General features: G+C 48.6%; 1 protein-coding gene across 4 annotated transcripts in view; it reads right to left on the reverse strand.

Moving 5' to 3' along the window:
• DIS3L2 (DIS3 like 3'-5' exoribonuclease 2) overlaps window positions 1–20,896 on the reverse strand; it is a 228,309-nt gene that overhangs the window by 141,759 nt on the left and 65,654 nt on the right. For all 4 annotated transcript variants that reach the window (XM_014601477.3, XM_014601479.3, XM_014601481.3 and 1 more), the window contains one exon: window positions 12,380–12,614. In XM_014601477.3, the coding sequence (XP_014456963.2) occupies window positions 12,380–12,614 (235 nt within the window). The remainder of the gene's footprint in view (window positions 1–12,379; window positions 12,615–20,896) is intronic.

Below are 20,896 nucleotides of genomic sequence, written 5' to 3' on the forward strand. Positions count from 1 at the left end.
CCTTATAGCAGAGGTGGCCAAAATATGTCCCGCAAGCCAGATCTGGCCCAATAAGCCATTCTGTTCAGCCCATGGGGCCCCTCCAAAAATCAACTATTACCAGCCTGCATCTGCCCCTCTGAAAGCCAGCAGAAGTGGGCCTTCAGAGCTCACGTGCCATCAGACTGGACGGGCTCAGTGCCTCCACCTCCATGGGCTCCAGGCACTCCAGCTGGGAGCCTCTCATGGAGGCACTGAACACCATGGCCTGCAACGACAGCTGGTGAGTGGGGAAGGGAGCTCCTGCCTGCAGTGCCAGGGGCAACACATGGTGGCACGGAGCCCACCTGGCCTGATGGCATGTGGACCGAGAGCCACGGGGAGTTGTACGCCATCGGGCCAGGTGGGCTCTATGCCACCACGTCTGGAGTGCTGGAAGCCGCACGTGGAAGCACGGAGCCCGCCTGGCCCGATGGTGCATGCTTCCCACCTGCAGTGTTGGGAGCCCTACGTGCTGGCATGGAGCTGGCTCCGTGCCACCACGTGCAGCCCCTGGGACTTGGTGGGAGCTGTGCACTGCTGGGAGGCTCTGCCTGCTGCAGGCCACGAGCACCCCGAGGGCCCGCTACCTGCTGCTGCCACTGATGGCAAAGGCTTGAACCAATGGGGGCTTGCACCTCTATATACATTATGCAAATGCATGTAAATCAGGACAAAATATTTTTGAAATAATATAAAAATGTTATAGTAGATGTTTGATTTTTAGTGTATGATTTGTTTTTTTTTCCAGTTCCAGGATGGCAAACCCCCTTCCCAAAAAGAATACTTGCAGGGGCAAAGGGAGGGACTTCTGGTGGCAAAGGTCAGGGGTTAAGGGTGGCAATTGGGGGGGTGGGGGGTGGCGCTCCTGTCAAGGGGCAGGGCTACCCTTGCAGACCTCAATAGCTCACCAAAAGTCATTAAGTGGCCCTCCAGCTGAAATAATTCTCCACCCCTGACTTATAGACTACCTAATCAGAGATCCATAAGCTTTCATAAGCAACAGCTTGCTTCAACGGATGCTCATCAAGTTATAGAGGTTGACCAGCTTGTTGTCTTCCAGATGGGATATCTTAAAGTGCATCTCATCACAGGGATCGATGGGAGTGAGCTTTTGCTCATAGGACACAATCAGCAGGTTGGGACAGAGATTAGGCTGAGGTCTTTGCCAGAGCAACAAATGTGAAGCTTACTTTCCAACAAAAGGCAATGGCCAAAGCCAGCACACTCTAGGGATGACATGTGCAAGGGCAATTACCAGGGAAGCCCTGTTCTCATGACGGGGCTATTGCTTCGTGAAGCCACTTCCTTTCCACCTCACCTTCCACACCATATTTCAGGGTCACTTGCATTTTTTCATTTGGTCAAACTGAAATCTACTTTTGCCTCTCACTTGGGAGAAGAAGAGCAGGTGCCTTGTCCTCATAAGACCCCACGCTGAGCACAGACACAAGCAGAACAGAATGACCTACTGGCAGCACAGAAGTGCTCCCAGCCCCTGGGAGTACGCTTTGGGCTGACGTGGCTCAGCTTTCCGCTCTCCTTTTCCTGGGACGAGGGACAGGCAACGGTTCATCCCTGCTGCTGAGCCAAGCACAAGAGTTGGGCAAGTTCTGAAACTCACTTGGGTTGCTGGTAGAGCTTACTTGCCTCTTCAGCTACGAAGTCAACCAGAGGTCTCTGGCTGACATGAAAAAGCACCTTTTGTCTTGGGATACTAGTTATTTTTCAGTTCCAAAACCCAGAAAATCCTGAGATTTGCATACGAAGACTCAGTGAGCAGGGAGAAGCTGGAGTCTGTGACCAGACCTCCAACAGAAGGGGTTTGGTCCTCAGTCTACTTAATTCTTGTCCATTGTTTCCTTAACAACATCTGTATTTGACAGGCTGTTGTGCCTGGTGGGTTCTCAGAGAGGGTTTGGGAAGGGGGCACTTTCTGCCTCCTTAAAGAAGACACACAAAGAGATTCAGACTTTTTCTGAGAGAGCTATCTAGGGTGGGGCCAACCCATGAAGCATGGGACCGGACACCCATGCTGACCATGACAAAGCAGGGATCGGACGCCAGCATAGAGGGCTGCCCAAAAGATGAGAGATGGTCAGGGTGGCAAACCTCTATCTATGCATTTGGGAAGGAGAAATGCAAGCCCTTTGACATGATCCAGGGCCCACGGGGCTGAGCCGTCAGGACCCTGACACTTCTGTACGGGAAACTCCCCCATGGCTGAAACCGGGAGAGAAGCAACAGGAAGATTACAGCTGCCAGGATCCAGGGAGGACCTGGCACCAAATTCTGCTGAATGCCGCTCTGTCGCAGACATCTGAACTGGCACTTCACTCTTCCAAACCCCCCCTTCGGCCCCCCAAAAGCCAGAGGGGGTCCGTGAGGCCCCGGTGGGAAATGCTGAGAGCGAGGGTGCAGAGGTGAGCACACCGCGTGAGCAGGAGGTTTAGAGAGGCAATTCTCAACAGGAGAGTTCGCGGCTGAAAGGAGGAGGTTTCTGGGCAGGGGAGGTGGGAAGAGGCTCTTTGCCTCATGCCAAACCAAAAATGAATTATTTTGACCCCTTTACTGTAGTGGTTATCCAATGACCATTCAATATTTCCACCCTGTGCAATGACATGTTTTCTGAGAAAGATTTACTATGTTAGCTTGGGCAACACTTCGTGAGCTTATCTTACAGTGAAAACACACTTCAGCAGCTAGGATCCAGTGAGGCTGTATTATAATCCCCTTGTTTTCCTTTCAGCGATTATCTGACAAACCAAAATGGTAATAGCTTTACTTAAAAAATTAGGCATGAAATGCAAAAAACCTCTCAAATTAGTTATGTTATTACCAACAAATTCGATCCAGCAATTGTGGCATTTGCATCCCTTGCTAAACGATCACTTGAATAGTTCTCCTGTGTAGTTAGACTTCCCTGGCAAGCATTCACGGGCTAAACGTTAGCAAAACAAGCCCCCCAAATTTCCTTTTACAATTAGATTACCATGACACTAAAAGGATGGCCAAAGTGGACCTGAAGTCATCAGACTAAATTCCTTATTGGTGGTGACAGATCCAAAATTACTTTCTCTGCGTTTACATTGGTCACTGTGGAAATTTGTGATTCTTTCCAAAAGGCATACAATTAAAGATGCAATATCCACTTGCAAATGAAAATATATCACCGTTTCAGATCTTAAAAACAACTGGGGGGGGGGTGTCTCCCTCATTGGATGGAAAGAAGAAAAAGTAAGTGAATGCTTACTATTTCAGCTATAAAGTCTTAAAGAAAGGAAGCTGGTCCTTTCTACATAGTCTCGTCTTCAAGGCTCTCAACTGGAGGCACCACTGCTATCAACTCAATCCCATGTAAAAACTGCACTTGAGCTTAGCACTCGGTCATTACTCCAGCGCACGTGCAAGTCCTTCAGCACCAGAAAGTCTGCTGCTGGCCAGCGAAGTAACAGACTTTTCATGTCTCTCTTGTTTGTTTAAACGGGCAGCTTTCGGTACATAACGTTTTGTACCACACGTAAGAGAAGTGACTTAATCAAGAATAAATTGATTGTTTGTAGATTTAATCTCAAAGATGGTGCGCCATGCTCCACCAGGAAGCGTCTGCGAAAGCTTTGTCCGTTCCAGCACAAAGGAGCCATCTATAGTAAATAAGAAAATTCCTTAGGAGCCACACAAGGATGTGGAGCGTGGTATACTCACCACCAGATTAAACAGACTAGGGCAATGAATCATTTTGAACGGACAAGCAAAGGAGAGCAGTGTGATAGAGCTGCGAACGCAAGGGACTAAATGGTGCAAGAATTCAGATTCCATCGCCAACTCTGCTATGGTTTTGCTCTGCGAGGCTGGGGAGTTCATTATCATACAACATAAGCCTCAGTGCACTGCATCTTAAGGACAAAATTGTTCCTCTTACCCTTATTTGGAGGGATACTGGCAGTGGCCAAGTTTGCATGCTATATGTTCCAGAAGCGGAGAATGGTTTTGATTGATGAAGTGTGTTCAGCTCAGTCTGATGGGGCCCAGCCACTTCACAGCTTTTGAAGCTTTTCTCAGTGGCGTAGCACATGCTGGCCCGTATCAGCCGGATGGCGCTAGTGTGCAGCGGGACCTTTCTGCCGCACGTGAGAAGTACTGAGACGGCTCCGTGCATTTAAAAAGCAGGGCAGTGCCAAACCTGACAGGATTCCCAGGACGTTTCACAATGACTGCTGTATACAGAGCAACGTCCTTAATGGGCTTTTCTTTGAAGATATGTTTCAGCGACCCCACCCGCAGGGCTTAAGTGCAAGCTAACGCCTGTAATGACCAAAAAGCCACGTTATGGGAATGCTAAGTGGTGATCTGCATATAAAGACAAGAGCTTAAAATCCTAGAAAATGAGGGCTGGAAGGGAGCTCAGGAGGTCACATCTAGTCCAACCCTCTGCTCAGAGCAAGACCAGCCCCAACTACATCATCCCAGCCAAGGCTTTGTCTAGCCAGGTCTTGAACACCACCACGGGTGCAGACTCCACCACCTCCCGGGGTAACCTGTCCCAGTGCCTCACCACCCTCCTCGGGAGAAAAGTCTTCCTAATATCCAACCTCAACTTCCCTTGCTGCAACTTGAGCCCATTGCTCCTTCTGTCATCTGCCCCCAACTGGGTCCAGTCCAGCTCCAGCCTCTTTGCAGCCCCCCTTCAGGGAGGTGAAGGCTGCTATCCCCAGGACCGCACAAGCTGCCCTGCCCAGGCCCAGCCTCTCCAGCAGGGACGGCTAGGCCTGCTGGCTCTGTGTCTGCTCCTGTCCCTGCTTGGTGCTGGGGCAATCTCTCCCCTGGCTTGGGCACCGGGACAGCAGCAGGTGCCTGGGCATTACTCCCTGGGCATCTGGAGCTGGGCTGAGAAAGACACGTGCCAGGCTGAGGGTGCCCGAGCCCTCGTGGACTGCTGTGTTGCTGTTGTCAGTGGGCCTGCCACCAGGTTTCCCATGCAGAGCCTGTGTGCAGGGAGCCAGGAATTAAAACCACCTTGTAACGCTGCATCCTAGCCCCGGGCTGCCTCCTGTCCTGCGGCCTTTGACTGTCGGAGCGCAGAAGAGTCAGGCATGCAGGGCTGTCGGGAGCTCACACCGAGTCCAGGCCCTTCCTCGAGGCAGACTTAGCCCTGACTAACTCATCCCAGCCCAGTGCCTGTCCAACCCGCTTCTGAAAGCATCCAAGGATGGAGATGGGACAGACTCTCCGGGTATCTGTCCCAATCATCAAATCATAAAAATGAGGGCTGGAAAGGAGCTCACGAGGTTGCATCTAGTCCAACCCCCTGCTCCAAGCAGGACCAGCCCCAACTACATCATCCCAGCCAAGGTTTTGTCTAGCCACCTCCGAGGATGGAGAGCCCACCACCTCTCTGGGTAGCCTGTTCCAGTGCTTTACTACCCTCCTCATGACAAAGTTCTTCCTAATATCCAACCTCAACGTCCCTTGCTGCAACTGGAGCCCACTGCTCCTTGTTCTGTCATCGCCCCACACTGAGACCAGCCCAGCTCCATCCTCTTTGCAGCCCCCCTGCAGGGAGTTGAAGGCTGCTATTCAATCCCCCCATAGTCTTTTCCTGAGGGATTTGGATTTAGCTCTTTCTAGCTAGATGCCCCATCAGAGAACCACCCTGACAGTGAGGGGCAGAGGCTGGATGGGGCTTTGGAAAACACCAGAAGGCAAGAGTTGCACAGCAAAGCTTGGATGCTTGCAATGCAGCCTGAAGACAACGGAGCTGCCCATGCTGCCCCTTTCAAGAGCACCAGTTTTGCTAAATTAATGAATAATTAGGACATGTTTTTATAACGGTGTTTAGTGAGACATTTCACCTGCTGGTCTAATGGACTTCCTTCCCGTAGCTGTACTTGTTTTTTCTTGAAGCACATGTATCCTCATTATTTCCTACAAAGACATTAGTTTACTGCTCCCTGGGAAACATTTGAGTGTGTTAGATGAAGGAAATAATTGAATCACATGAATGATCTGATTCATCAGAGAAAACTACTGTTACCAATGACCGCATTCTGATATGTTCACATCCCACACCCACCAGCCATTTTGAATAGCATGCCCTGCGGCCTGCTCAGCCAAGGGAGAAGCACAGGTGAATTAGTCATTTCAGTAACATATGGCAATATGCTGAACTGATCTAATTCTGGTTACCTAATTGCATGAGTAATTTTTTATTCTTTGCCTACGACGTCATTTTGGGGTTATGAAAACTAACAGGGGAAGAAGAGCTGAAGAAATTTCGTGCCTAAGTACCACAGCATTGATTTCTACTGCAAGTTTCAACTATGCAACCCAACACCTGGGTAGTGATGCTCAACCTCTGGCCTGCGGGCCAGATCCAGCCTGCAGCGCTGTGCCATCTGGCCCGCAGGGATCCCCACAGGACTGGAAATTTAGCAGCAGGGGAGTAGCGGGAAGCCCTGGGTCCTGTGAGCTGGATCCAGTGCCCGCAGGGCTGAGTAGGGGCATGCTATGACCTCGGTCCCAATCCTGGTGTAGGGGGAGGAAGAGGGTGATACCAGGCCACCATAAAGGTACAATCCTGGTGCAAGGGAGGTGCTGCCAACCCCACAGGACCTAATCTCAGTGTGCAGGAGAGGTTGGTGCTGGGCCACTGGGACCCAACCCTGGGAAGCTGGGAGCTGGGGGGGGAGGCCAAGGTCCAATCTCGGCATATGGGGCAGACAGGGGACGGCGCCGGGACACCAGGACCCAATCCCAGTGTGCAGGGGGGAGCAGTGCCAGGCCCAGGCCCGATCCAGCCAGCAGACAAGCCCCGCACCACTCACCTGGTCTGTGGGGCAAAAGGTTGAGTACAACTGCTCTAGATTACACAAGCTTCAGTCAAAACAATATGAAAACCCAGCTTGTTCAAAGCTAGGAGAAAGCCATCGGCTTCGGACGGTCCCGGGCTCTCATTTTAAAATATGAGCCAACAGAGAGGCTCTAAACATGAACCTCGGATAAACTGAAGCAGCGCTGTCCTCACCCTGCTCCACCCACCACTTGATCTGCTGCTCCTCAAAACCCTCCTGGGGAGCAGCACCAGAATGGCTGCCCAGTCTGGTCCCTTCCACTGCTGTAAGTGAGACTCCGGGGGGCAACAGTGAAACGGTCACGATCAGATCAACGCCACGGCGCTGCAGCCTGGAAAGCTACGAGCAGCGACGGGGATAGGAGTGGGCAGCTCCGTGGAGCCAACTCCACAGAACCAGAGGCTGGTGAGGAATCGCGTTGAGCCACCTCTTCTTCTTAAGCCCGACAGCAAGTCCAGAAGTCTTTGCTTACATATGTGACAGCTCAGAAACGCAAAAGCAAGTGGAAAGAAAGGATCAGAACATAACCCTTCAGCAACCTGAACTATACAATTACTGCCACGGCTGCTATTCTACTGCGTCAAGTTTTTTTTCTGAGCTGCTCATGAAAAAGTGGAGTGATCTGTGCGTCTGGTCAGCGCACAGCTGAAACCGCCTCCCAAGAGAGTTCAAGAAAGCACGCGCCAGATTAATCTAGCAAGAGCAGGCTTTGGCAAAGTGCCAGGATTTACTCACTTTTATTTACACACCTCTTTAAAAAAGGCTAAGAAGCTTTTTAGGAGACGAGGTACTGTTCTCAACAGTGCACACAACTGCTGCTGTTTGCACTGCTGGTGCTTCCTTGTCATGAAGTCCGAGCATCCGTTTCAGACTCTGGAGGCTGTTTCTCGAGTTCATATGAAATCCAGGTTCCATGTGGGCCACGCTGAGGATGCAGTGTTATAAAATACCTTGCACAGGATAGGTCCTGCTTTTTCTGGTCTCAGGCAGAGACACAAGATTTCACTGAATGCAGACAATAAAAGCGTAAATAAGAAAAATGTTTTTTTAAAGCAATGAGAGCTACACGTGCTAATAGCTTCATGTCAGTAGACTAGTAAATGAAGGTAAAAAGTTAGGCTGCTGGACCTTTCAAGGTGAACTGGGCGCAATCAAATACAAGATTTCATAGACATTAGGGCTGGAAGGGACCTCACGAGATCATCGGGTCCAGCCCCCTACCCAAAGGGCAGGAAAGTCAGCTGGGGTTGCATAACCCCAGCAAGGTGAGCATCCAGGCGTTTCTTGAAGGTATCTAGAGTAGGTGCTTGCACCACTTCTGGGGGGAGTCTATTCCAGACTCTGGAGACTCAGACAGTAAAGAAGTTTTTCTTTATGTCCAGTCTAAAACAGTCTTGAAGCAGTTTGTGACCATTAGACCTTGTCTTCCCTTGGGGTGCCCTGGTGAACAGACACTCCATTCCTGATGCACCCCCCTGATATAATTACAGGCTGCCACCAAGTCCGCCCTGAGCCTGCACTTCTCCATAATACACCTGGGCAGATTACATCCATCAAGGGGAAGACTTGTCCTGTAAAGCCATGGTTCAGAGAAGGACCTGGCCATCACCACGGATGATCATTTCGACTTGGGCTCTCAGTGCAATGCTGTTCTCATTTTCAACTAAATCCAGGGCTTACTATAGTGAAAGCTGTCCAAAACGTAAGGACCTGTGATATACAGGAGTCCCGAGTAGATTTCATAGACGTTAGGGCTGGAAGGGACCTCGGAAGATCATCAAGTCCAGCCCGATTAGTGTTCAATATCTGTTTTTCAAGTTGGTACTAACTGGGCATCATCAAGTCACCTTTAACCTGCTCTTTGATAAACTAAACGGACTGAGCTCCTTGCACCTTTCATTATAAAACAAGCTTAATGATGCTTGGGTTTTGTTCTGAACTCCATTTATCAAAGCCTTCCAGAAGCACCAAGTTCCAGCCCTACTCACACTGGTGACAAATATACGACCCAGTTGTCCCTTCTGGTCTTAACTCTGTGAAAATTTAACATTGGAAACTCATCACTGCATGCAGGAACTAGCTCCTATGGTCCCTGGATATGGGCACCTTTGAGATGGAGCACAGAAATCTGGAGTCCTCATTAAACTGTACTCAAGCAGACACGTAGTAATAACGAGGATCACATAATGCAAACTGCCACTCGAGTCACACCGAACAGTTACCTACCCTGAGAGCAAAGGGCAGTCCTTCGAGATGTGCTGTCCACATGGATTCCACGCTTTGGGACGCAGAGACTCCACAAGGACAAGTCTAGTCTCTTTTCTGAATGGTTGCCTTGCTTTATGCCCTCTGCTACGGGGAGCAAAAGGGCACTCGGGGACAGGCAGAGCCCCATTGTTTTTTGAAAGAATCTGATCTCACACATGATGCACACTTGTGCCACGTGCGAAGTCTGCATGGACGATGACTCGAAGAATAACCGGCACTTAAAATTCAGGCAACGCAGGTCTTCCAGGGAGAAAGACGACCTGGTTGGCTGCTAGCACTGGTTTGGCCTCTTCATATTTATGCTGGGAAAAGATGCTCATTTAAAGAAGCAATTAAGAAAAAGGCCTGTGCATGGCGTTACCACTGCAGGCTGAATACAACTGAGAGAGAAGCCACCAGCAAGTGACTACTGAAATCCTGCTATTAGCGTCTGCAAGCGCTGCTCAATAAAAAGGGAAACGGTCTCAGAACAGACTCCATGACCCAGAGCTGCCCCAAGTTTCATTATCCCAATGCCACTTCCAGCAGCACCCTCTGTTATTCATCCTGGACTTCTGTAGCAAGTCAAAAAAGGGATCGGTGAACTCACACATTTTTACTCCTCCGTAACAGAGGAAGAACGCCGCCTGCCAGCACCAACACAGCACTTTGCAGGTCACCCTACTGCTCTCACCTTCCAGCAGTGCACAGAGCAACGTGACTACAGGGGCTTTTGCAGTCTGTTGCAGTCGAATTTGGGGTGGGGGAGTACTCTGAGGTTCTCTGGTGGGCAGGGGTATGGGGTGGGGGTTTTGATCATCTCCTTAATAATCAGTGCCAACTCAACAGCATCTTTCCTTAGCTTGAAACCTTGAGACTTGGACTTACTAAATAGCTCACCAGAAACTCCCATTCGAGAGTTGCCTGGTTTCATTGTGTACTGCTTATTCCATCTCATAGACAGGGTAAATCTCTCTCCTTTGCAGAGAGGATCCCAGGAAAGATCAGAGCAGGATGAAAAACCTCACAAGCTTGTGGGAACTCAACACAGCTCTGCTTTTGTAGCGTCTGTGCATAACAGTAATACCACCATGACCCACCCGTTCCCTTCTCCCATGTGCATCTCTGTGCTCTTGCCAAAAGGTGCTTAGCTTCAAGAAGAGGGGATTTAACACAGAGGAGCCAAGATAACAGCCTGGTAAGAAAGATGTTTATAAGAGGGGTGAAGCACAGAGCCCAGCTGTCTCAAGTCAAGTTAAGTTACATGGTGAAGGAGAAAAATTGACCAAAGACTGAACTCTGCAAGTACCTGCTCACAAATACCTTTATTCAGGTGAGCAGCCCTATTGCGTCTATCTGTGTGAACGAAGCTATTCGTGTTGGCAAGTGTTTAAAGAAGCACCACTTGGTGCCATTATTACTTGAGGCCAAATTTTACCTTCAAAATGCACACTTAGGGCTATTTTTAATGAAGTCTGGACCACGCTCGCACTTCATGAAAGTCGAATTTGGCCAAAGAAAGTCAACATTGAATGGCCATGAACTTTTCTGCATGGTAATTTTGTAGATGCTGCAGTGAAATGTAGCTGGTTTCCAGACACTTAAACCTAAAACCTGGATAAAAAAATGACACGTGAAACGGCATGAAAGAAAGGAAGTTAGCCAAAGCAAGCATCAGCTCCGCAAGACACCTCGGAGAGAGCAGCAGTAAAGGCGCTGTATAAAACAAAGGACAAAGCCTTCGAAGGCAGAGCACGAAGAGACTAGAGGAAATCTATGGATAACATGGCCAAAGAAGCTGAAGCAATCACTGAAAGACGTGAGAATAGCATGCTTTATCAACTCAAGATCCAACTGGCAAGTACACACCCGCCGGAGGAGAAACAAGGAAAGACCGTAATAGCAGAAAAAGAACAAGGGCGGCTGAGGGGAAGCGAAGGGGGAACCAAGCTGGTTGTTGGCTTGAAAGACCATGTGTGAATCCAACCTTCACCCTATGAACAACCATTAAAGGCAACATCACGTGGAAAAATCACTTATCAACTTCCTTAGTTTTACAAAGCGTTTAACAGGTTCCAATGAGATCCACTTGGGAGCATTGTGAAGTGTGATGCCAAGAGAAATCAGCAGCAGCAAGACTTTCTCCCAAGGCGCAGCTTACACAGTTAAAAGGAACCTTTCACTCGAGCCCGTGTTTGTGTAACAGAGATGCGGGTGTCAAACAAGGCTAAGTTCTCTCCCTTCACCTATTTGGCACTGCCACCGACTTCACAGGAAAAAAAGCGGATGGATGCAAATGCAGACATCACGTAGCTGAAGAGCTGTACATGGGAAGATCTAGTTTTTGTTAATGACACAGCTCTTCTAAGCAGCGGGACAGCTCACAAGACGGCCGATATTGCAGAAAAGATGGGGCAATCGTCAGTTATGAAAATATAAAGCTAATGTGAGTCCCAGTAGCTCCCAACCCAACTCAGCCTTGCACTGGAAAGTAGAGGGACAAGAGGAACAACAGGGATAACAAGCAGGAAATCCTGTTACAAACAGCAATTCACAATTTACATCAGAAAGATTGAAGTGGGACATGTGTTAAGGATGAAGCCAGAGGGACCACCATGGCAGGTGTGCCAATGGGCAGCAGACGACCCAGGTAAAATAGGCTGATTGAAATAATTCTTCCATGGAACGGTCACTGGACTTTACAGAGAACCTGTAAGAGTAGCCTCAAGGGGATGGCAGTAACGGAGTCTCTTCTGTTCCCTGAGCTACATTTGACAATGTGGGAAGGACGCACATTAAAAATATGGGTTTTTTTAAGCAAACCAATTCTTCAAAGCGTTGGGTTACAAACGACATAGACCCCTGCCACCTGGAAAGAGAAATCCCACGGAATTTCAATTCTCGCCCCCAGAGCGAGGAACGCAAATCAATCTGCCAGCCTAGGAAGGAAGGAAAAAGCGGTAGAAGCATCTCGAATCAGATGGCAAACAGCAGCATCTCACAGCGTTGGGAATATCAGACATGAAGGTATTCTGCTGGTCTAATAGCCTAACGGCGAACAGCCAAAGCTACATAGAAACGTGCCCTTGGCAGCCGTTCAGAGCCCAACCTACTGATTAAGGCAGTTTAGCATTGATTGATCGGTGTGATAAGGCATTAGACTTCCATGCTGTGTTTTGAACTTGCAGCAAATTGAGGCAGCAAAGTGATACTTCAACATTTTGCTGAAATAAAAGCTTAAGAGAGCAGTCTGATCTACTCACCCTTTTCGTTGGCCTCTACGGAAAGTTTCTTAATGTCCTCAGCCAGCATATTCGGCAAGTTCTCTTGTCCATTCTCTGCCTCATTATCATCAAACTGAGCTTCTATAATGACATCCGGACTATCAGCATCTCCTCTCACTGTCGCTCGAGGAAGGCAAGTCCTCAACTGCTCCTCGGGGACCTCTGATTCATGTGTGGCTTCTGTTTCCTTGTCATTGCCATCTGGCTTTATTACCTGAAGTAACAGGGGGAGAGACATGCTAAATCACTGGACTGAAGAAAGAAAACATTATCTCTCCTCTTTCATCTGTGCTCCTGGGGGGGCGCAAAAATGAATGATGGGTGGCTGGTGGCACAGTGCAATTGCCATGCAATTAGATATGGAGACTGCACAGTTCCTCGCTAGGGGAGGATGGAAAGAAATTCTTGGGGAAAAAGGCAGCTTTTTGCAATACACCCACAGAATACTCCCACCCGTCTCCCACATCCACAACACACGCTGCAAGGCTGGACCGAGATGACTGGCCAGTGTAATTCCTCCTCATACTCAAGCCAGGGGCTGCTCCCTCTCTGACTATGGCATCTTCCACCCTCACCCCCAAGCTGTGGGTTAATTCTGCCTTTACTGGAAGCCACCACTAGCTAAGGGGTACTTTTTTAACTGGGTCTAGCCTGCCACTTCTATCAGATGGACTCAGGTTTTTATTCCCGAGCTGACTTGGATCAGGAAGAGCCCCTTTCACGAAAGCCCATCGACACAGGTAAGGGAACAGCACAGAGAGAGTAAGCATCATCACGAGCCGGTATGCCACCACCCTAAGTCTTCCCTGTCGTTTTAAGTTGTCAAATCTTTACATGTAGAGAGAAGTGCAAAGAAAAAGCATCTGGGATTCTCCATCCCAGCATCAACTGAAGTGCCAGATAAAAATCACCCGAATCACTCACTAGGTGAGCTTTCAAATGACAGGTTAAGGCTTCAATGCTTTATAATGTATTTCTCAGCCTCCCTCAGTCTCTCCATGTATATTTATTGCACCAGAAACTCCCAAGAAACTCTGCTGCAGTTCACAAGTTGCTGAGGCAGAATATGAAAATCTTTGGCCATTCCAGAAAGAGAAGCCCCGATGACCTTCATCATACAGTCAAGTTGCCTTATAGCACTGAACAGGACAGCTCCCGGGCATCAGGAACCACTGAAACTGGGCTCCACGCGTGCCACCTGAAGACAAGTCCATCACACTACAAAAACAAGCATCTAAATCACCTTACACATTTTAGTGACTGAGAAATGAAATACAGCCCTTGGTCCTCTCCAGGTGAGCTCTGCAAGACTACCAACACACAGCTAGAGAAATGCTTTCAAGCAGGGGCCCTACCCTGCCATCTTTTCATAATGTACAAAAAAAGCAAAAAAAAAACCGCTTAAGAGGGGGCTGATTTCAAGTCTTTCTTTTAAAAAAACTAAGATGACATTATTCTGAACTCCTGTTACCTTTTGTGACTCAGCTTTTCATCTCTATTTTCATTCTTTAATGCGTATATCATTTGTTTCCATAGCAGGTTTTGAATCAAACAGTAAATGGTGAAAAAGAGGGAAAAGTCTGGCAGAAGGTGCAAAAAAAATGGCTGATTATTAAACCTGGCTACATTCAGTACATAAAATACTGACACACAAAGGTCTGGGCAAGAACAGTCTATTAGATTAGAGAGCTGACAGGGTGCCACACGCTAGTGACTGTGCCAGTGTGGCTATCCAAAAAAGCAAAGTAGTGTCAACAGTAATCTTTGGACCCTACCATGGTCAGATGGATATGTGTTCAGCTCTTAAACTTGAATTGCACCAGATGTGTGCAAGTGCGCAACTGAAGTCGCAGTTCATTTTAGGCTTCACCTGAATTCCCTTCTTGCCGAGTGAGCCTCTTGAGGCAATGCAAGAGATGGCCCGGGCACTAAACTATGTCCTCCTATAGCCGCTGCAGCTAGCAATGTCACATATATTGGAATAATGGCCAACGCTGCCTCGAGCATCATCTCTTCAGTGCCACCTTATAAGAAGAGCTTGCGAGGAATGAGATGCAAGTTCAGAGGAAGTGAAATATATGCTACCTGTGATGAGACGCCAAGTTTTCCCAAAACCTCATCAAAGCTCATGGCACTGACCAGGGTAATCAAAACCCCTAGCCACCTTTGGATCCAGTCAAAATGAAACAGTGTCACCTGAAGCAGGGTCGTTAGTACAATTCTCAGGAGCCTGCGAAGCAGGGACTTTGGCACCCAGCCAACACCAGAGCAGTAGAACGTGCCGATTGTGTCTTGCATCGATTTCTAGCCATCAAGGCCAAGAGACACAACTGTGGTCATTCAGTCTGAGCTCAGGCACAACAGGAGGCCACAGAAGTCACCCTACGCCGAGCTGTACATACGGTGTAAGACCCAAGTGCTGCCCCAGAATCACAAAGTCTGAAGCAAGGACGGGAGTATTCCACCTAGCACGAGCAGCAATGCTCATACCATCCAACAAGAGTGCAGGTATGTCATAGCAACAGCGCCCTTACGTATTAAGAGCAGCACGCTTGAATATCACCCCAGATTCAACTTCTGTGTTACGTGGCACCCCAAAAGCATCACAGACTACTAAAAGTCCTTCTGTCGTTTCACTTCACTTTCATATTCCTCTCGTTCACATCTGCAGTAACTCTGAAAGTATAATACAAGTATATATAAAAGGTGAGCTTTAAAACTAAATATATAATTAGCTAATTTGGAGCATTATCAGAATAAGAGGGGAGCCCTCTTCTCTCTTTTGCCATGTACCGCGCATGGCATTGACTGAAAACGAAGGCATCTCCCACCGCTGCGCACTCCTAAAATGAAAGCCCCGTTGCAGTGCAAACATCTAAGGATTCAGAGTTAAAGCTTCTCAACAACCTCTAGCTCTGAATTTCCTAATTTTGGTACCATCAAAGTCTCTGCCTGATGCCTTTATTATTTTTGCATGCTCTTTAATTGAAAAGTACCTCTTAATAAGCATTTTGTTGAAAGCCAGTTGCTAATTTGAATGCCTGATCCTCAAGATAGTGGTGGAAGAGATTTTCTTCCAGCTTTACACAAACATCCTCCTCTGAACGAGCATCGGGTTTCTGCCCCACAGTGATTGCTTTGGAAAGTTATAACCCACTGGAAAGAAAGTCTTTGAATGAAAGTGCCATCTCAACCAGAACTGAAATCAAAACAGCTAGTGGGCAAGTGCATCCTGGCATGAACGAGGCATCTGGGCAGCGTGATGGCTACCCTCTTTCTGTGTTCTGCACGGTCTAGAAGTATCCGTCAAATGAACAATTGTCCTTACTTGCAAGGAACTCATTCCAACAAGAAACTGAACCAGCAGTTTCTGTGTCTGAAAGCACTAAGCTACCTACCCAGCTACAGGAGAGACGGCTTCGTCTCCCAGCGGTAATCCTATCTGAGGCCTGTTAGTTCCACACATTCCATAGACTTTCCACTTGCGCTCTCCCGTCCACATACTGACAAGCCTAGTCCTGTTGATTTTTAGAAAAAACCAGGGCTTTTCTATAGACTGCCTCTTCAATGGCAATATTGACTGCCTCCCCCAATGCATTCAGAATCCGGCGATTAGACTAGAGGCTGCTGGGATGCCCTGTGCAGACAGAGCCCTGCACACGCAATGATGGGGGCCGTTTCCAGAAAAGCAGGGACTCGGGGGCAAGAAACTCAACAGGAGTGTCCAGCACGCCACCGTGGTAAAAAGGGCCAGTGCAGTGGTTTCCCCACATTTTCAGGCACACCTCAGAATATGCCCACCTCTGAAATTTTCATGCAGTTTTTTGACCACCGAGAAATAACAGAGCAATTCTTCTGTTGCAAAGACCTCAGGAAGATCACAACAGGCCAGAATGTTTTTAACACTCTGAATTCCTGGTTGAAATCTCTGGGTTTATGCTGTGAATCCTGTTTGCATGCTTCCCAATACTAACATGGAGTGACACACTGTGGCACCCTTGAAAGGATCCCGAGGCATCCTGGTCAAGAAGCACCGGTCTAATGCAACCCCTCGTTGCATGAACAGAGGGACAACGGGAGTTAGCAAGGAGGTGATTTTATTTCTGAGCACAGCACTGGTGAGCCCAATACTGAAAATGTTGGGCCTGGCCCTGCTGTCCACGTTGTGAAAGGATGCTGAGATACTGGACAGAGCACAGAAAAGAGTGATGGAGCGAGGAGAAAACACCGTACAAATTTCAAAAGGAGGACTGGGAAATTCTGGTGTCTAAGTGCCGACAGTAGAGAGAAAACACTGGTGCTGAAGGGCTTTGCGATCTAGCAGACAGAGGCAGAACAAGAACCCTTGCGCAGAAGCTGAAACCAGACACATCCCAAGCAGTTATGAACTATGATTTTTTCACAGTGAGGATGATTAAACCACAGGAATAAATTACCAGAGGGAGTGGAGGATTCTCCATCTCTGGGAATCTTCAAATCCAGACTGGGTACCTTTCTGGAAGATGCTTTAGCTAAACCCAAGTTATGCTTTAGTCACCCCCAGGAATTACACTCAATATAGGGTAGATGGGTGAAACGTAATGGCCTCTGATGGGTGATCTCACAGCCTCTTCTTGTCTTGAGCTTTCCAAATCTATGGCAATTCTGAAAATCCAGACTGGAAGGGGGTTATTTTGACTGGAGATACAACTGAAGACAGGGAGCTTTGGATGAAAATACCATTTCACCCTTAAACGCAGCGTTGCTACCACAACACTGATACAAACACGACCGTTCGTACCATCACTGTGGAACGCCTGCATCTATTAGTCCATCGGTGTTTGCCATTTTAAACAGACCTGACTTGAAAGCTCGGTCCCTAATGTTCGCTCGCTGCAGAGTTGATAATAGAGACTGGCTAACGGGGTAGGGGTGCTGTCAGAACACATTTGCAAAAGGCAGAGCCAAGCTATCTTGAATAGCAATAGCTTTGCAAACAGGATCTGAAAGAAAAAGGGAAAAAAAGAAAAAAATGCAGCTACACCAACGCCTGCTCTAATTCATTCTTGGCTAAATAAAGGATGGTACTTCCAGTAAGAGGAAAAACACCTGTCTCCATCATCTTCCATCTCTGCTGTAATCTCACTCGCACCAAATGGCACTGGCAATGGAGAGCACTTAATAAAAGCAACTGGCTTCAATCGGAGCAGTTAAGGATTTCCATTCGACACGCGCGCCGACGCAGCCAGAGCCATCGCAGCACATCACTTCTGAGGCCCTGGGAACACACGCCACAGGCCTGCAGGATGGCTCCCAGTTTCTATTTTATGTACTTATTTGTTACTGCTCAGATTTATATCCTGCCCTCCTGCAAAAGGGCCCAGGGCAGCTGTGGCTGTGGACTCTCCGTCCTTGGAGGTTTCTAAAACCCAGCTGGACAAAGCTTTGGCTGGGATGATGTAGTTGGGGCTGGTCCTCCTTGGAGCAGGGGTTGGACTAGATGTGCCCTCCTGAGGTCCCTTCCACCCTCATTCTCTAGGATTCAATGATCTCTGAGGGACACAAGGGTTACGTGCAAGCAGTTTCCAGGCTGCTTTCCTCTGATATTCCCCAAGTGCATAGGAGTCTGAAACAGGGGTGTAGGTTGTAGCCGTGTTGGTCTAAGGACGCAGGCAGACAAGGTTCTTTGGGTCAATCTGATATCTTTTATTAGACCAACTCAAATAGTTGGAAAAATTCTTCTTTGCAAGCTTTCAGGTATAAATACCCTTTGTCAAGCTGAGGTCTGAAAACCCCTCGTGCATATGCTTTTGAAGCAAGGTGCTGAGATTTTGCAGCAAGACTGAACTCGCTGTCCTTGCTCCCAGTACTCAATTCACACCATGCTCCCTTTTGCAGGGACAGCCATCCCCACATCCCCTCCATCAGCATTTAAGCTAGCTAACCACCTGCCACGGAGGTCTCTCTAAACTGCAGAGCTCAGAGGTGGCTGGCACTCATTCGTTTAGCTCTAGTGTGGACAACTGCACTGAAAAGCCGTAAGAGCTCTTGGGTGCTCAGTGATGCTTCACCAATTTATCCACACATAGCACGAGGACTTCTGGCTGAGCAAGGCCACAATCTTTCCCAGTGCATAGTGGGCGAGTATAGCTGCCCTTCTGGGCTGGCAGGGGGAACAGTGGGAAGGTATTGGGGGACTACCAGAACTTGAGTGATTTAAGCCTGCACCCTACTATAAAGCAGGCAGATTACCAACTGTAGTGAATGCCTCACTTGGGTTTTAGCCTATAAAACTAGATTCGCCAGCCCGTCCACACTGTAACCACCACTAAACTTGGGGCAGCGGATTGTGTATGGATAGACAGAGAGGCTGGAGCTATAACTGGGTAACAGCCTGACTTACCTCTGCAGCAAAGACGTGCCCTTAAACAGGTCTCCTCTCTCACCACTCCACTTGCATCTCACTTCCCACTGACAGCTCCCATCCCCAGGCTCTCTGCTCATCTCCTTTCCCCACATTAGTCTCTCTTTCATGAGCCAAGAGTACACAGCATGCTTGCTATAAGGATCCCGTTTTCATTTTAGCTCTGGTCCTTGCTTTTCCAACATCTCTTCTACATTAACCTACAACACAAAGGTGAAAGTCAACAACTTTGAGATCCTTCTGTAACCTCAGGATCCACACGAGCTTACACAGCTCTATCCACGTGTGCAATCTTTCAGCCAAAACACTCAGAAGACAGAGGAGTTGTCAGACATGAAAGCAAACTCAGGCCTTATCTTCACTCTCCAACTCTGACACTGGCCTAACATTTGTTTCTACAGCCTGCAGATCTGATGCTGAAATCCCCTTATCCCAAACCTACAGTACTTCTAAACAGGCTTTGCATCATCTCGTTATCGCTAGCCACAACGTGCAACTGCCTCAGCCCCACTCCTGATGTTCTCCTCCTACCAGGATCAGCAAAACCCCCTCCCACGAGCTCCCCCAAAAATCTAGCACTTTAAGGGCAGTATCTGAAGTCCAGATAATGCCAAGGTCATAGGTTTGCTCCCTTCATAGATTTCATAGACATTCGGGCTGGAAGGGACCTCAGGAGATCATCAAGTCCAGCTCCCTGTCCCAAGGGCAGGAAGTCAGCGGGGGTCACAGGATCCCAGCAAGATAAACGTCCAAATGTCTCTTAAAAAAGCCAGAGTAGGTGCTTGCACCACCTCCGGCGGCAGTCTGTTCCAGACCTTGGCGGCTCAGACAGTAAAGAAGTTTTTCCTTGTGTCCAGCCTGAAACTGTCTTGGAGGAGTTTGTGACCATTTGACCTTGTCATCCCATGGGGAGCTCTGGGGAACAGGCGTTCCCCCAGATCCTGATGCACACCTCTGATGTACTTATAGGCTGCCACCAGGTCCCCCTTGAGCCTACACTTTTCCAGGCTGAAGAGTCCCATGGCTCAGCCTCTCATCATAAGGTCTGTTGTCTCTGATGATGCATGTGGCTCTCCTCTGGACTCTCTCAAGCTTCTCCACATCCTTTTTGAATTGTGGAGCCCACAATTGGATGCAATACTCCAGCTGTGGCCTCACCAAGGCCGAGTACAGAGGGAGGATGACATCGTGGGATTTGCTAGAGAAGCATCTATGGATGCAAGCCAGAGTTTTGCTCGCTTTGCTGGCTACAACATCACATTGGTGACTCAAGTTCATCTTGCGGTCAGTCATGACCCCCAAGTCCCTTTCGGCCGTGGTGCTAGCAAGTGTAGCACTGCCAAACCTATAAGCATGCTGTGGGTTTTTCTTCCCACGGCGGAGAACCTTGCATTTTTCAGTGTTGAAGGCCATCAGGTTTTCATCTGCCCATTTTCTGAGCCTGTCAAGGTCGGCCTGGATCACCATCCTGTCCTTGGGTGCGGATGCTTTACCCCAGAGTTTGGTGTCATCAGCAAACTTGGGCAGTCCACTTCTGACACCAATGTCCTCATCATTAAAGAAGATGTTGAAAAGAACAGGTCCAAGGACAGAGCCTGGGGGGACCCCACTGGTCACGGTGTACCGCAATGATTGACTTCCGTCAGCTGCCACTCTCTGGGTCCGACCTTGAAGCCAGTTCCCCAGCCAGCGGACTGTGATGTAGCCGAGGCCGCGGTTGGCCAGTTTTTCTACGGGATGATCATGGGATACTAAATTGAAGCCTTTTTTAAAATCAAGATACATGACGTCAATCTCTTCTCCCTTGTCCAGGTGATAAGGTCACCTGGTGTAGAAGGAGATGAGATTGGTCAGGCAAGACCTACTCATGCTGGCTATTCCTCAGGATGTTGCCATCAGCTGGCTTGTCAAGAATGGTCTCTTTGATAACTTTTTCCAAGATCTTCCCCAGGGTAGAGGTCAGGCTGATAGGCCTGTAGTTCCCTGGATCTACTCTCCTCCCTTTCTTGAAGATAGGCACCACATTGGCCTTCTTTCAATCTTCAGGCACTTCGCCCGAGCGCCACAAGTTCTTGAAGATCCGTGCCAGGGGC

This window comes from Alligator mississippiensis, chromosome 7 (genome assembly GCF_030867095.1).
Source record: "Alligator mississippiensis isolate rAllMis1 chromosome 7, rAllMis1, whole genome shotgun sequence".
Lineage (NCBI taxonomy): Eukaryota > Metazoa > Chordata > Crocodylia > Alligatoridae > Alligator > Alligator mississippiensis.